This window comes from Halichoeres trimaculatus, unplaced genomic scaffold (genome assembly GCF_033239565.1).
Source record: "Halichoeres trimaculatus isolate MK-OKI-2021-1 unplaced genomic scaffold, fHalTri1.1 fHalTri1_scaffold_18, whole genome shotgun sequence".
NCBI classification, from domain to species: Eukaryota; Metazoa; Chordata; class Actinopteri; order Labriformes; family Labridae; genus Halichoeres; species Halichoeres trimaculatus.
Window position 1 is genome coordinate 5,743,842 of NW_027437196.1, and position 17,405 is coordinate 5,761,246.

General features: G+C 40.5%; 1 protein-coding gene across 1 annotated transcript in view; it reads left to right on the forward strand.

Annotated features, from left to right (window-relative positions):
- The window catches only part of LOC141807827 (uncharacterized), a 74,334-nt gene that overhangs the window by 17,417 nt on the left and 39,512 nt on the right, over positions 1-17,405 (forward strand). The window contains exons 15-36 of the mRNA XM_074694044.1: positions 704-811; positions 983-1,090; positions 1,169-1,279; positions 3,250-3,360; positions 3,800-3,910; positions 4,072-4,182; positions 4,264-4,374; positions 6,006-6,116; positions 6,255-6,365; positions 6,454-6,561; positions 8,026-8,136; positions 8,244-8,354; positions 8,444-8,554; positions 8,651-8,761; positions 8,960-9,070; positions 10,937-11,047; positions 11,183-11,293; positions 11,380-11,487; positions 13,950-14,060; positions 14,704-14,814; positions 16,902-17,012; positions 17,104-17,214. Of these exons, the coding sequence (XP_074550145.1) occupies positions 704-811; positions 983-1,090; positions 1,169-1,279; positions 3,250-3,360; positions 3,800-3,910; positions 4,072-4,182; positions 4,264-4,374; positions 6,006-6,116; positions 6,255-6,365; positions 6,454-6,561; positions 8,026-8,136; positions 8,244-8,354; positions 8,444-8,554; positions 8,651-8,761; positions 8,960-9,070; positions 10,937-11,047; positions 11,183-11,293; positions 11,380-11,487; positions 13,950-14,060; positions 14,704-14,814; positions 16,902-17,012; positions 17,104-17,214 (2,430 nt within the window). The remainder of the gene's footprint in view (positions 1-703; positions 812-982; positions 1,091-1,168; positions 1,280-3,249; positions 3,361-3,799; positions 3,911-4,071; positions 4,183-4,263; positions 4,375-6,005; positions 6,117-6,254; positions 6,366-6,453; positions 6,562-8,025; positions 8,137-8,243; positions 8,355-8,443; positions 8,555-8,650; positions 8,762-8,959; positions 9,071-10,936; positions 11,048-11,182; positions 11,294-11,379; positions 11,488-13,949; positions 14,061-14,703; positions 14,815-16,901; positions 17,013-17,103; positions 17,215-17,405) is intronic.

Here is a 17,405-nt window from a genome sequence, read left to right on the forward strand (position 1 = left end):
AAAGCTTGTCTTTTCTTCTTTAAGAAGACGTTTGAGTTTTCTCAAAGAGGGTGGGTGATTTTATGGGCAAACATGAAATCTACCTTTTTAATCCAGTGTTAATTTGAAATATTCTTTTTTAGCCCTGGAATATGTTATTACCAATATTAATTTTATCACATCTTTTCACAACATTTCTTTCTTTCTTTCTTTCTTTCTTTCTTTCTTTCTTTCTTTCTTTCTTTTGTTTGTGTCTATTTTTTAAGTGATTTTATGGTATTTATTTGAACTCATTGATTTCACTTCTAATCTATTTTTTTTTAGAATTCAGCTCACAGTTTTCTTACACTTGTTTCGTTCTGTAAAACACTTTGTGCTGCATATTTTAATGTATGAAAGATGCTGTATAGTTAAAGATGTGTTTGAGTTCTCACTTGCCTGAATATTTGAGGAGTTACGGTAATTTAAAGAGCATTTATGAAATTGGAGTGCTGGCAATCTGTTTTTGTAAGAGTTACATAAACATCACCAGAAGATTTCCAGATTTTATTAATTTGTACAGATAAGTCCATGAAATGTGTTTTTTCTTTCAAAATCCACAAATTAAAATGTAACACCCTCTTCTTATTGTTTCTCATCTTGTTTTGACCCTAAGAAAAAAAAGATATGAAACTCAAAATGTGCTGAGAAGTTTACATAACGTCTTAATTTTCTCTTCTAACAGTCAAAGTACAAGGAGAGCAGGAAGAGTCTTTCACAGAGCGTTTACTCTCAGCTGCCGGAGACCTCTGAGACTCAGTTTGTTAAAGCTGTGTCTGAGCTGCAGAGCGAGGTGAGCAAAGCTTTGATTTTTGATATTTAATTCATGTTTATTTTGATTGTTTATTAAAACTTTTAGCATCATCTGAATGAAGCTGCAGATCTGAACTTTTGGATGTTACCTCTCTGTGTTCTTTTAAATCTTACAAAAACTAATATTTTTTCATTACTGGACTGGTTTCAGATGAACTATAAAAGAGGAAAGAAAGACGTGTCCACCTCTCTGTACTCCACGCTGCCTGAGACTCTGCAGACGCTGCACGCCAAAGAGGCCTCTGAGCTGCAGAGCGAGGTGAAAACACATCCATCATACTGTAATGATCAGAAAATCATCTCTGCAGGGGAAAAACACTTTTTTTTAAATTTTCAGCTTAAATACAAAGCGGCTCTGAAGAAAGGACGGTCCTCCAGCCTGTTCCACCTGCTGCCTGAGACTTTTGAGACCGCCCACGCCAAGGAGATCTCTGAGCTTCTCAGCGAGGTAAAGACAGGACGAAGGAAATACTGCACGCCAACAGAAAGATCTGTTTCATACAGAAATAAATACATGGCTTTGTCTTGGTGATTATAAAATAAAAGCTACTTTGTCTCAACAAAAAAAAAAGAAGGTAGGAAAAGTGGATGACCTGCCTCCCTTACCTCCCTACCTTCTCTCCCACCTCTGTCATTCCACCCTTACTCTCTATCTTCCCCACTACCATTCAACTTTCTTACCTACCCACAATCCTAACCCTCTAGCTTTCTCCCTACCTCCCTTACTCCCTAACTTCCTTCTTCTCTACATTTCTCCTTACTCCCCTCCCTCCCTCACACCCTCCCTTCCTCCCTGTCTATGTTTCTCCCTTCCTACCCTCCTCTCACTTTTTCTGCCTCCCTACCTCTCTACGTTCTTCTTTCCTCTGTACTTCCCTACCGTCCTTGCTCCCTACTCCCCTCCCTTCCACTTCCCTTCCTCCCTTCCCATCCTCACAACCTGCCTACCTTTCTTCTTGCCTACCTGTATCTCTACTTCCCTCCCTACTTCTCTACGTTTTTCCCTACTCTGTACTTCCCTACCTGTCTTGCTCCCTAGTCCCCTACCTTCCACTTCCCACTTCCTTTCCCATCCTCCCAACTTCCCTACCTCCCTCCTTACCTCCCTGCCTCCCTGCATCCCTAGCTCCCAACCTCTCTACGTTCTTTCTTCATTGGTACTTCCCTACCTTCCTTGCTCCCTACACCCCTATCTCTTACTTCCCACTTCCCACTTCCCATCCTCACAACCTACTTACCTCCCTTCTTACCTACCTGCCAACCTACCTCCCTCCCTACTTCCCTATGTTCTTCCTTCCTCTGTACTTCCCTACCTTCCTTACTCCCAATACTCCTGCCTCCCACATACCACTTCCCATCCTCCCAACCCACCTACCTACCTACCTAGCTACTTTCCTGCCTCCCTACCTCTCTATGTTCTTCTGTCCTCGTTACTTCCCTACCTTCCTTGCTCCCTACTTCTCTACCTCCCACTTCCCTTCCTCCCTTCCCATCCTCCCAAACGACCTCCTTACCTGCCTGCTTCTTAACCTCCCTCCCTACCTCTCTATGTTCCTTCTTCCTTGGTACTGCCCTACCTTCCTTGCTCCCTACTTCTCTACCTCCCACTTCCCTTCCTCCCTTCCCATCCTCCCAATCTACCTACCTACCTACCTACCTTCCAGCCTCCCAACCTCCCTCCCTACCTCTCTATGTTCTTCCTTTCTCTGTACTTCCCTACCTTTTTTGCTCCCTGCTTTGCAACCTCCCAATTCCCTTCCTCCCTTCCCATCCTCCCAAACTACCTCCTTACCTGCCTGCTTCTTAACCTCCCTCCCTTCCTCTCTATGTTCCTTCTTCCTTGGTACTTCCCTACCTTCCTTGCTCCCTACTTCTCTACCCCCCACTTCCCTTCCTCCCTTCCCATCCTCCCAATCTACCTACCTACCTACCTACCTACCTTCCTGCCTCCCAACCTCCCTACCTACCTCTCTATGTTCTTCCTTTCTCTGTACTTCCCTACCTTTTTTGCTCCCTACTTTGCAACCTCCCAATTCCCTTCTTCCTTTTCCATCCTCCCAACCCTACCTACCTTTATGCCTTCCTCCCTTCTTACCTCTCTACCAGCCAAACGTCCTACCCCTCTACTTCCCACCCTACCTCCCTGATACTCTACCTTTCTCCTTATCTCCCTCCTATGCTATTTACCTCTCTATTTTCCTTCCAACCACTCTACCTCTCTAGTTTTTCCTCTACATGCCAAACTCCCTACTCCTCTACCGTTCTACCTCCCTGTCTTCATCACTACCTACCTCCCTTCCTTCCTTCTGTCCTTCCTCTCCATCTTCCTTTCTCCCTTCCTACCTACTCATCTCATCATAGTCTTCGTACAGCAGGTTTATCTTCATCCTGGTGTTGAATGTTGTTTTTCTCCACCAGGTGAAGTATAAGGAGGAGGGGAAGAAGGAGCTGAGCCTCAACCTGTACTCTGTGATGCCTGAGACCATCGACACGCAGCACGCTAAGGAGGTGTCAGACCTGCAGAGCGAGGTACACAAACAGCTGGTTGTTGTTGTTCTGTGCAGCTTGGCGTCTCGTCTGTCTTGAATATTCTTCTCTAATGCTCCCAGTGGATGTTTCGAGTCTGAAAAAGAAGCCATTTGACACCAAAAGCTGCAGAAACAAGACTTAAGAGTAAAAGAGATTCTGGATAAACCTCTTGTTTGTTAATTTTCTCTGTAACAGATCCAGTAAATGAGCCTGTGCTGCTCTAAAATAGATTATTTCTTTTCTACATTTCCCATGGTTCCCATCCAAGTTTGACTGAGCCAGCTTTAAAGGACGCTCAGATATTTTTATGTTGGCGTCGTCCTCCAGGAGGAAGGGCCAGCTCCTGAGACTCTAAATATGGACTGTCATGGCGATGATGTGATGCTTGTGCAGTTTTTGAACGGATTGCTCAAACATCCTGTGATCCTGCCTCCTGCAGGTGAAGTATAAAGAAGGCCTGAAGCAGAGGACTCAGAGCAGTTTGTACCATCAGCTCCCAGAGACCACAGAGACACAGCTGGCTAAACAGATGTCTGAGCTGCAGAGTGAGGTACACGGGCGGGTTTTTACAAGCTTTAATGATTTCACTAAGAGCCGATCAGAGAGGGACGTGAAGGAGAATCAGTCAGACTCTAGAGAGAAGGAGATAAATTTTATAATGGTGCTGTTTGGAGCTCTTTTGTTGATTATCTTTTTCGTTTGATTGTACAGACCAAGTACAAGGAAGCTGGTAAGAAGGAGGCGAATAAAAACCTGTACTCCCTGATGCCCCACACCATGGAGACACAGCACGCTAAAGAGGCTGCAGAGCTGCTCAGTGAGGTGAACATGCTGCTTTTTTAATCTCTATCTAAAGTCTTATTAACCAACTGGATTAATTAACTGTGCTTATATGTTTCTCAGATTAAATATAAGGAAGGCGTGAAGAAGGAGATGTCCAGTTCGCTCTACTCCACCCTCTCCGACACGACAGAGACCAGCTTCGCCAGAGAGATGACCGACATGATGAGCGAGGTGAGCTCCAGGTCATTTCTGTCTCTCGTCTGAGTCAAAGGTCTGCAACTTGTGGCTCCTTGTAGCTTTAAAAAACATTATTGAAATAAAGAAGTTTTATTTCCTTCCAGAGGCTATTGATGATTAAAGACATTAACACTAAATAAAATCATGCATTAACATTTTGTTTAACTAAATCTTCATCCCATCTGTCAATAAAGGAAGATAGGGGAAGATAACTCCATCTACAAAAAGACTAACAGATTTTAACACAGATTTTAATTCTGTGTGGATGGATTTATTTAACTGTCAAAGTGCCAGATTAATATACATGTTTGATATGTGGCTAGACGTTAGCAAACCGCAAAAAAAGATGGGTGAAAAGATATCATCAAAATGTTATCAAATTTAACTATTCTTTTGAAATTTTGAATTTTTTGCAATTTTTTGAAGTTTTTTAAAATTTTTGACATCGTTGAAAATTATGCGCATTTATTTATTTATTTATTTATTTATTTATTTATTTATTTATTTATTTTTTAAACCTTAAAAAAAAAAGTTGTACATTTTTACAACTTTTTGACTTTTCAAAATTTTGCATTTTTCTCAATTCCCCCACAATTACAAATTTTTACATTTGTGCTAAAATCTGCTGTTTCCCAAGTGTCTGCTTGAGGCTGGAAAAAACGTATCCTGTCTGAATGGCTAATTTCACTATCGGCACACACTGTATGGGGGTGATTTTATTTTTTGGGAGACTATGTCCATTTTTTATACAGTCTATGGGAGAGATTCAGGTGCGAATCATACGGACAGCAATGCAAGCTCAAATAAGCAGCTACACTTAAGAAAAACTCCAGAAATCTCGGGGCCATGTTCGTTTCCATAAACACTGTCACCTCAGGAGTGTGAGCTGTTCACATCGCAGTCCACAGACAGGCCACATTCAAAAATGTAAAGTGTTTAGCAAACAAAAAAACGGAATTGAGCATTAAGACCTGCAGTGGGAACGTAGCCCTGGTTTGTCAATCGAGCTCTGCTCAGTCTGGTCTTGATCTGATCTGACTAAGCTGTTTACATGCATCTTAATAGTCTGATCTCTTGCTCACTAAGCTCATAGTCGGTTTTCTGAAGCTACATGAACAAAATTGGCCGAACCTGAACAGGATAAGTGGTAGAAAATGAACTAATTAATGTTTTGAATGTAAAAACCAAACAAACCAGCTTTTACAAAAGAAAAAAGTGCTCTCAGTTTAAGTGTTCAAATACAAACCTTGCATTCCCAGAGGGAGATACTTGAAGCATGGAAAGGAAAACAAAGACTCCACATGTCAGTTTGTGTTAGCTGTGAGTCAGGATAAACTGAGCTGACACAGCTGATTTAAAAAGACGACAAAGGAAACAAAGTAACGCGAAGGATGAAGGTTGTTTCTCCTTCAGACAGCTCAAAGTGAATCAGATAAATTAAAACCTTCAGGAGGGATCCTAGATGTGCAGAAATCTTTTTGATTGGTTATAAATAATCAGTGTGCCATTCTCCAAAGCTCTCTGATGTTTTTATACTTCAGACTCTCTGGAGTTGGGAATCTCTTGGTTTTATTAACTATTGTAAAAAAAAAGCTTTAAGAACAGAATCATCTCTTCTCTTTCAGAACAAATACAAAGAGGATGGAAGGAGGAGCCTCTCTCAGAGTTTCTACTCTCAGCTTCCTGAAACCAGCGAGACTCAGTTTGTGAAAGCTGTGTCTGAGCTGCAGAGTGAGGTCAGAGCGCCTTTTTACCACACAGCTTCATCCTACAGGAGCTTTACCCGCCCTCATCAGTGTTTTTTATTTATCGTATCATGTGAAAATAACAATCAGATCATCATCAAACAAACTTTTTACGTTCCTCTGGTTTAGATGAAGTACAAAGAAGCAGGGAAGAAAGGAGCGTCGAGCTCTCTGTACTCCACTCTGCCTGAGACTCTGGAGACGCAGCACGCCAAGGAGGCTTCACAGCTGCAGAGTCAGGTACACACTCAAACACACGCTGACACACTCGTCCTGTTTGCATGTCTGGATTTTAATTTAACCAAAACTGTGACTGTGACGGTTTCAGCTGAGGTACAAACAAGGCTCCAGGAACGACTCGTCCAGCCTTTTCCACCTGATGCCGGAAACCATCGACACTCACTTCGCTCGACAGCAGACGGAGATGATCAGTGAGGTCAGACTGACACACACATACACACACACACACACACACACACACACACACACACACACACACACACACACACACACACACACACACACACACACACATTTTTGGGTGGGGTCATAAAATAAAAGCTGCTTTGTCTCAACAAATAGAAGGAACAAAAGGAAAAGTGAATGACCTACCACCCTTACTCCCTACCTACCTACCTACCTACTTAACTCCACACCTCTCTATCCCCTTCCCTACTTCCCTACTTCCCTTCATCCCTCCCTACAAACCTTCCTTCCTGACTCTCTCTTTTATCCTTACCTCTCTACCTTCTGCCCTTTATCCCTTCCTACCTACCTCCCTTAGTCCCTACCTACCTACCTATCCACCATCCTACCTTTCTAGCTTTCTCCTTACATCCCTTAGTCCCTACCTTCCTACCTAACTACCTACCTACTTACTTACCTCCCGTAGTTCCTACCTTCTTACCTACCTCCCTTAGTCCCTATCTTCCTACCTACCTCCCTTAGTCCCTACCTACCGACCTACCTACCTACCTACCTACCTACCTACCTACCTACCTACCTACCTACCTACTTACTTACCTCCCATAGTTCCTACCTTCTTACCTGCCTCCCTAAGTCCCTATCTTCCTACCTACTTCCCTTAGTCCCTACCTACTGACCTACCTACTTACCTGCCTACCTACCTACCTACCTACCTACCCCCCTTAGTCCCTATCTTCCTACCTACCTACCTTAGTCCCTACCTACCTACCTACCTACCTACCCACCCACCCACCTACCTACCAACCTACCAACCTACCTACCTACCTACCTACCTCCATTAGTCACTCTCTTCCTGCCTACCTCCCTTAGTCCCTACCTTCCTACCTACCTACCTACCTACCTACCCACAATCCTACCTTTCTAGCTTCCTCCTTACTTCTGTGCCTTCCTTCTTACTCCCCTACCTCCCTTCCTGCCTTCCTCCCTACCTCCCTTCATACCGCTCTTCTTATCTTCCCTACCTTCCACTCTTTCTGCCTCACTAACTACCTACCCAACTTCTTCCTTCCTCTGTACTTCCCTACCTTCCTTCCGACCTTCCTTACTTCCCTTCATCCCTACCTCCCACTTCCCTTTCCTTCCAAACCTACCTACCTACCTCCATCCCTACCGTCCTGCTTTTCTACCTTTCTCCTTACCTCCCTCCTTCCCTTCCTCCCATCTTCCTTAACCCTCTGCCTTCCTTTGTACCTCCCTACCTCTCTAGTTTTCACTCTAACCTCCTTCCTACCTCCCTACCTCCCTCTTTACCTTGCCAAACTCCATACCCCTCTCCCTCCATACCTACCTCCCTTCCTTCCTTCTATCCTACCTCTCTATCTTCCTTTCTCCTTTCCTACCTTCTTACCTCATCACAGTCTGTGTGCAGAAGGTTCATCTTCGTCCTTGTTTTTAATGTTTTTCTCTCCACCAGGTGAGGTATAAAGAGGAAGGAAAGAAGGAGCTGAGCACCAACCTGTACTCTCTGGTCCCCGATAACATCGACGTCCAGCACGCCAAAGAGGCGACGGATCTGCAGAGTGAGGTGAGTCAAAGGATTGTGATTTTTTCTTCTAGCTAAACATGTGTCCTTGTGTTAGACTGTATCTCCTTTAACTAAGTCTGAAAGATAAACTCCTGGTTGTGTTTCAGGCTAAATACAAAGAAGCCGGTAAGAAGCAGACATCGTCCTCTCTGTATCATCGTCTGCCCGAGACTCTGGAGACGCAGCACGCCAAAGAGGCGTCACAGCTGCAGAGTCAGGTAAACACACCTGACATTAACCTTTTTAAAAGGTTTTAGGCTCATTCTTCCCTCTCAGTGAATTTCTTGTCCGTCTTTGTGTCTGACAGATTTTATACAAAGAGGCCGTGAAGAAGGATCTGTCGTGTCCAGTTTACCATCAGCTCCCCGACACTCTGGAGCTGCAGTTTGCTCGAGAGCTCACCGACATGCAGAGCCAGGTAAGAGCAGAAACACACACATAAATCAAGATGATCACAAAGAGGCTTCCTGTTAAAACTCGTCTCAATTAGTCTGTTTTCTGTCTCTGACTGTAGAACAAATACCGAGAGGACGGGAAGAGGAGCCTCGCTCAGAGCTTCTACTCTCAGCTGCCGGAAACCAGCGAGACTCAGTTTGCTAAGAGCGTTTCTGAGCTGCAGAGTGAGGTGAGATGACACATGAGTAGAAAGTTACAGGACAAATGCAATAGATGCATCACCTTTACCTTAGAGATTGCTCTTTGCAAAATAAGATTTGAACTCAAGGATCTGAGCGCTTTTGCAGTAAATCAGAGTACATCCTGTGAAAGTGATTCCCGCTGAGAAAATAAGAAAAAATAATCTGAAAATGTTTCTCCTTTTCAGACAAAGTACAAGAAGTCTGGGAGGCAGGAGGCTGGCAGCTCTCTGTACTCTGTGATGGCTGAGACTCTGGACACGCAACACGCCAAGCAGGCCTCACAGATACAGAGCCAGGTACGGAGTTATGAACATGGTTTTAGCACTGTAGAAAAATAAGATGACGAACAGCTAACTGCTGTGTCAGCTGGACTGGCGTGGTGGAGAGGGTGTGGAGTCAGAAGACAAAGCTTTTCCTACCAGCTGATCAAAGTTTCAACCCTCGTCTGTGGTCTTGAGCTGTGGATTGTGACTGAAAAGGTAGATGTCAGAGATACAAGAAGCAGGAATGGGTTTCTTCTGAGGGGTTTCTGGGCTCAGCCTCAGAGAGAGGAGCTGGATCTCGGAGAAGACCTGTTGCTCAAAGATCAGCTGAGGCGCCAGAGAGACTGGGTCTGGGTCGATTCACTTAGGGCAAGGGTCTATAACCTGTGGCTCTGGAGCCTCATGCCTCATTGTAAACGCAGAATTTGTGTTTTTCTTACAGTCGATATTGATGAATAAAGACACTGACACCAAATAAAATCATGCGTTAACATTTAGTTGAACTAAATCTTCATCCCATCTGTCAATAAAGCCTGCCACCGCTCTACTTCACCTCCTACAACATCAACAGCCCACCAACTTTCCATGCACCTGTGGCTAACCTCAAGTTTTACAGCCCTGGGAAGATAACTACATCTACAAAAAGACAAATCTGGAGGAAAATACAGATTTTAATTCTGTGTGGATGTTTGAAATGTGGCAAGACATTAGCAAACAACAAAAAAAAATGATGAGTTGAGCTAAATTATCAAATTCAATCGTTATTAAAAACATTTTAAAAATTTCTTAATTTTTTCTTCAATTTTTGCAAACTTTTGAAATTCTAAAATTGTTTTAAATTTTTGTTTTAAATTTCAAATAATTTTGAAATGTTTGGTTATTTTTTATATTTCTTTTTTTTTTATTTTTTATATATTTTTTTTAAAATTGCAACTTATTGACTTTCCTAAATTTTTGTAAAATCATTAGAATTCAAAATTGTTTGAAATATTTGCAATTTTTTTCTTTTTTTAAGAAACAAAAAGTAAGACATCAAATGTACAATTTTATAAATTCGAAATGCATCTTGTTTAGATACTTATTTACTGAAATTTACCATTCACAGATTTTTTTTTCATTTTGTTGTCTTCATTGTGAAGATAAAGTCAATTTTTGTTTGAATTTTTTACAAATTTTTAAAATTTGGAATAATTTTGAAATGTTTGCATTTTGTTTTTGATTTCTCTTTTTTGTTTTTGCATTTTTTAAAGAAAATGAAACTTTTTCACTTTCCTAAATTTTTGCAATTTATAAAAATTCAATTTTTTTAAAAGTATTTGCAATTTTTTTCTTTTTTCTTTCTTTTTTAAAAAAAAACAAAACAAAAAGTAAGACATCAAATGTACAATTTTATAAATTCGAAATGTGTCTTGTTTCGATACTTTTGTGGCTCCACGAATGACCTTAATCCAGATAAAAGTGTTTAAATTCTAAAAGTAACCCGAGATCTTCTCAAAACTTACTAAACTGATGTCATCACATAAAGATCTTCTAACTGGTCCCTGAAGGGATGGGCCTCAAACACCAAAGTCTACCGATAGGTCTTTAGAGGGAGCTGGCCAATCAGAGTGAAGAGGGTTTGTGGAGCAGGGAGTCTTAAAGTGACAGCAGGTAAAGCAAAGAGTTTTAGACAGAAGCTGAATCGAGTGTTTTTTACACCAGTGGGGGAGAAAAGGGTTTTTAGAGCTGTAAATCTTGTCAATCTGCTACGGGGGCACCAGAGGGACAGAATAAAGACAAAAGCAGAAGCACAGTACCCCCTCTTTAAACTGCCACCAGATGATAATGAACAGATGAATGGATGCTTTTGTTTTCTTCCTACCGATAAAACTTGACCCACGTACACACCTCTCCCTGCAGGTGAAGTACAAAGAGGAGCTGCAGAAGGAGCTGTCCTCCTCTCTGTTCTCCACTCTTCCTCAGACCCTACAGACGGAGTTAGCCAAGGAGGTGACGGAGCTTCAGAGCCAGGTGAGACAAACTTAACCTCTAGATCTTTTTCAATTTTTAACCAGAGAGGGTGATAAATCTGCTTCTTTAAAGCCACCATCTTTAAAGTTTATTGTTGTGATTTTGGTGTTGTGTGATGTGTGTTTCATGATGCAGGTGAAGTATAAAGAAGGCTGTAAGAAGGACGCGTCCTCGTCACTCTACCACCTCCTCCCTGAGACGGCTGAGATGCATTTCGCCAAACACATGTCAGAGATCCAGAGCGAGGTGCGGTCACGCTCAGCTCTCCTTCTTTCTCACTCGTCTTTGAATCTCTGTGGACGTTTTATGAGACGATTCCTCTCCTCTTAAAGGTGGAGTATAAGAAAGACAAAGAGGATCTGCCCAACACGTTGTACTCGGTGCTGCCGGAAACTCTGGAGACTCAGTTTGTGAAAGAGATGGCTGAGATGCACAGCGAGGTGAGAGCTCCTTTTCATCATTTCTCTGCTTTAACTCAGTTAAAAATATGGCAGAGCTCCATTTTAGTCGTTTTACAAAGATTCAATCAGAGTCATACCTTCAACTTGATCTTTTTCATGATTCTCCTGAAGATGAAACCTCATTGTACAAGTTTCCCGGCTAAATAAAAGAGGTTTACGAAATATAAACTGTGCTTTCTGCTGTCTGTAGATCTTAAAGCTGTTGAGAAGAGACCTGGTGTGTTTTACAGCTCTCAGGAGTGAGTTTATTTTAAGCTCTGAGGGACTCACTGTGTGCTTTTAGCATCAAATATCTGATTTAAAGGTAATTGACAGCATCTTTTGGAGCTAATATGGGCTTTAAAGATGTTTTGTGGAATAAAAACTCACGTTAAAGTCTTATTGTCCCTATTTTGTACTTTGATGCTATTATTAGAAGGGCATCCCATTGACACAGCTATTATTCTAAATAGTGAGTTTATACAGTTTTTGACTAATAGGCTTCTCAAACTGTGAAATTAAGAAGGATGTGAAGTTTAACTGTAGCAATGAGTCCTGACTTTATGTTTTGCTTACTTATTTTGAGAAAAAACAACATTTACCATGGCTGTATTAAGTAGATGTGTATTCAGGTCAAAATAAGTTTAAAAATAAAGCATTAAATGTCACTAAAACTACTTCAAAAGCTTAGTTTCTCTTTAAAATTTTATTTATGTCTTACCCCGCTCTGTGTGTGTGTGTGCTGGCTGTAGGACGCCGTGTTGTCCCTGAATTATCTCCCTGTGTGTTGAGTGTTTAAGAGCAGAGACCAACAGCTCAGAGATAAGACGGTCCAGATTTAACTCTGCTGAACGTCTGGGCCTCTTCTCATAAACACAGACAGAAATCCCATGAAATATAAGCTCTGAATATTTATGCAGAATCAAGTCAGGAACATGACTCTTAGAGTGTCTCACTGCTACAAATGTTTGCCTTTTCCTGTTTATGCAAATGTGACGGATATGTAGCATGAAACAGTGTGGAGTCAGAGGAGTGATGTGAGGAACATCTTCATAGACATCAGAAAACATACGTAGGGGCAAAATAAGAGAATGGATTTATTTTTGAAAAAAAAAGAATAAAAATGTGAAAGAGTCAGGTACAGCTTTTATCAGAATCAGAATCAAGTTTTATTGCCAATTACATTTGTACAAACAAGAAATTTAACTTGGTATGTTGGTGCAAAAATTATCAAGAAAAAATACAGAAGTACTTGCTGTACATTCTGTAAAATATAATAGAATAAAGAGAAGTTAGGATATAGAATATACAAATATCCAAAAAATACATAGAAAAATAAAATAGAATAAAAGTAAAGAATATTTAAAGAAAAACTAAATAATGATAATGAGAAAAGAAGAAATGCATTACATAAAATATGGAAATAAATTATAGAATAAATCATTATTAAAAAAATAGAAGGACTTTTTCTTGTATGAGTCAAACTTTTCACATTGAATTAAGTTCATCTCCATATTTAATTATCTTTTACATCCTCTTTTTTTAATTTTGACTGATATTTCTTCTTCTTTTGTTGATCCATGCTGGAAAAATTAGTACAAAAACAATCACAACAAGCAGATGTGGTTAAAAAAAAAGAGTGTAAGTGCTACTAGATAAATATTTTTTAGGGAGGTTAGGCCAGAAAAAAAACATAAAACAAGTCTGACTTTGTGTTTTAATTCTGATTATAACATCAGAATAATAATTGAAAAAGAAAGAAAAGTTATTAACTTATATGTGATAATAGAATTTAAACACAAGACACTTTATATATTTTTTTTACCTTACTTTAAAAAAAAAATATGACCAAAATAAAATGAAGAAATCATTAAATAATTTAATATCCCTTTTTTTATCAAAGTCTTTTTATTTCTATTTTCTGTGTAAAGAGAACAACATAAACAACAGCAAACAGATAGGACAGTCGGGAACTAAAAAAAAAAACATGCCCCTTTCCCAATCAACCCTCCCCAAATACAAGGTCATCAATATTCAGCCAGACATTTAAAAGAAAAAAAATAAATAAATAAAACATATGTATAATAAATAAATAAATAATTAATAAAATGAAATAATTAAATAATTAAATGAATATATAAAAATAATTAAATAATAAATAAATGTTAATCTATATATAGATCCTTTTTTTTTTACATGTAATTTGTGTTTTTTAACTCATTTATTGGGGCCTTTTTATGACTGCTTTAAAACTAGCTGCCTCAAATCCAGTGATTCTATTGGCCGATGGAGTTGATGATGTCACCAAGTGGTTCTAGAATGTAGAGCTGATAACAGCTCTTACAGGAAGATCCCTGCTGGAACCATAGCTACTGGAAGTGGTCATTTACTCTCTCTCTCTGTGTCTGTGTGTGTGTGTGTGTGTGTGTGTGTGTGTGTGTGTGTGTGTGTGTGTGTCTCAGGTGAAGTATAAGCAGGCTGGGAAGCAGCAGGCGTCGTCGTCTCTTTACTCCAAACTTCCTGAGACTCTGGAAACCAAACACGCCAAAGAAGTCGGCGAGCTGCAGAGCGAGGTGAGATTTTCCTCTTCCTGTTTCTTCACTCAATTTAAAAAAGAGATGATCAACCAAACACACTCACCTAAATCTTATTTGATAACTTTGAAGGGTTAGTTCACAGTTTTTTGAAGACATTTCATCCCTTTGTGGCTCTAAGGTTAAATCCTCCTGATTGCTAACTGTTTACAAATTGAGACTGATGATGAAACAGTTAGAAATATACAGCACAAGCTAATCCTGACCTGTTTGTTTCTTTATCTCAAACAAAACACTTGATTAAATGTCTGGCATCTTTTTGAGGAGCAAGAGTTTATCCAAAGACCCAAATTTATCTCTTTTCCTGCAGCATTTATCAGATGAACGTTTTTATTTCAATTCCATACACACAGTTTGATTTTTCTGAAGGATTTTAGCCATAAGTACAGGTCTGTGAGACCTGTTATAGCAATCAACCTCCTGAAAAGTTGCACTGAAATGATAAAAAAAACTTAGCAAAAACTAAATTTATCTGTGTCATTTCTGGACACATTCTTGGGACAAAAAAAAAAAGATTTTCTAAATTTTGTGTGAACTGGCCTTTGAAATCTAAAACACTAAAAACTCTTCCCTCTCAGTTTAAATCATATTTTTTTGTTTCTGATTCTTTGTGCTTGGACAGAAAAAGTACAAAGATGAAGGAAAGAAGGAGATGATGACGCCGCTCTACTCCCAGCTCCCTGAAACCTCTGAGACACAGTTTGCCCGAGAGATGACAGAGCTACTGAGTGAGGTATGGTACGCACACTCAGTTTCACACACACACAAACAACTGTCTGTTTCTGAGTGTTTGAGGGATCACATTTACACAATCATACTGTGGGGAAAATAAGTATTGAACAAGTCAACTTATTTCTTGTCACATTTATTTCCAAAGCTGTAATTCAAACGAAATTTCTACCAGACATTGGTATTAACTCAAATAATCCACACATAAAAAAAATATGACATTCAGGTCCGTAAATAATGATTATGTGGAATAATGTACGATAACACAGGAAAAAAGTATTAAACTGAGACTCATCTAATACTTAGTGGAGAAGCCTTTGTTTGCAGTGACAGCTTCCAGAAGCTTCTTGTATGTTTGAACTAATGGCCCACACTGCTCAGGTGTGATTTTGGCCCATTCCTCTGCACAGATTGTCTTTAAATCTGGAATATTCTTTGGTGCCCTCTGGTGAACCCTTTTCTTTACTTCTTTCCACAAATGTTCAGTTGGATTTAAGTCAGGTGATTGACTAGGCCGTTCTAACAGGTTGATTTTCTTTTTCTGAAACCATTTGAGAGTCAACTTTGCCATGTGCTTTGGATCGTTGTCCTGCTGGAAGGTCCAGTCACGTCTCATCTCCATCATCCTGGTGGATGGCAGCAGATTCAGAACAAGAATTTCCCCATACATGGCTCCATTCATTGCTCCGTCAGTTATATGAAGTTTGCCAACACCATGAGATGAGAAACAACCCCATGCCATGATGCTTACACCTCCAAACTTCACTGTTGGTGTAGTGTTTTTTGGGTGATGTGCAGTGCCATTTCTCCTCCAAACATGGTCTGTAGTATGACAGCCCAAAAGTTCAATTTTGGTCTCATCTGACCAGACAACATTCTCCCAGTATTCTACAGGCTTGTCAAGATGCTGTTTAGCAAACTTTAAACCAGCTTTTGCCTTTTCTTGAGGAATGGAGTCTTGTGGGCTGAGCTTCCATAGAGGCCATGGCGGTGGAGTGCATTGCCTATTATTTTCTCTGTAACAATTGTACCTGCTGCCTCCAAGTCTTTCTGGAGCACTTTCAGGGTGGTCCTTTGCTCGTTGAGTACTCTTCTGACTATCTTTCTGACTCCCTGGTCAGAAATCTTCAAGGAGCTCCTGTGCGTGGCCTGTTGATGGTAAGGTGGTGCTTCTTCCACTTGTGAATAATGGCCCCAACGGTGCTGACTGGAATATTCAGGTGCTTTGATATAAGTCTGTAACCAGTTCCATTCTGATGCTGAGCAACAATCAGGTTGTGAATGTCTTCAGAGAGTTCTTTGCCTTTACCCATCATGAGGTGTGTGGTATTTAACGGCTTGGTGAAAAAACACCTTTTTTATAGGACCATCAATTTGCTCTAGCCCAGCTGATGTTGGTTTGTACTAATTGGAAGTTCAAGTAATAATTACTGACAGATTTCAGGTGGTATGGTGCATTTCCTTGCCAAAGTATACAACCTTTCCATGGTGTGTTCAATACTTTTTCCTGTGTTATCGTACTTAATTCCACATAATCATTATTTATGGACCTGAATGCTGTGGTTTCTTTTCATGTGTGGATTATTTGAGTTAATACCAATGTCTGGTAAAGAGAAAAAAGTTGACGCGTTTAATACTTATTTTCCCCTCTGTAAATCCTTTATTCCACTGGTTAGATGCACTTTGAGAGTAAACTTCAGTCTCTCAGAGGATCCCTCTCGTCTGCTCTGACCCGGAGTCCAGCTGGGCCCGTTTGTGAACAGAGAATCAGCTCAAAGGGTTGACTCTGTTACATCATCTGCATCTGATTCAAACTCAGAAACAGTCTCCAGTTCACAAGCTTCCTCAAAGAAAAGGAGAAAGACTTTCAAAATAAAGCTCAAACCGATCCTGGCGTCTTTCATTTGGCTCTTCGTTTTGTAGATTTATTGTCTGTAAAAAAACAAACTGAGCTGGAGCCTGAGCCTGTAATCACAGCGTGTCAGAATTTTAAAGAAGACATGCACCCGCTGAAAACAACTCATTACAGAAGAGGGGGGATAACAGCCTGGTGGATCTGGTGAGATGTCACTCTGATGTTCTTGTTTGTAGAATAAGTATAAGGAGAGCGGAAGGAAGAGCCAGACTGTCAGCGTTTACTCCCAGCTCCAAGAAACCAACGACATCCAGTTTGCCAAAGCTGTTTCTGAGATACAAAGTGAGGTACGGAGGTTATTTTGTTAATTTCTTAAGGGAATGGGTTAAACTGAGGGATCACGACCTGTTCACAAACTGTTTTATCTTTTTAATCCAGACTAAATATAAAGAAGCAGGGAAGAAGGAGGCGTCCAGCTGTTTGTACTCGAAGCTGCCGGAGACTCTGGAGACTCTGCACGCTAAAGAGGTTTCAACACTGCAGAGTCAGGTGAGCATGCCGGGCAGTGACAAGTTCAGATCAAGGAGGAAAATATGTCTTTTGTTTGATGGCTGGGTAGAAAAGGGATCAAAGCAGTGGCCAAGGCCCAGCCAATCAAGCTGCTTTCTTTTAATAATCACTCCATATTCACTATATAGTGAAAATTCACTATATAGTGAATATGCCATTTTGAACTGCTG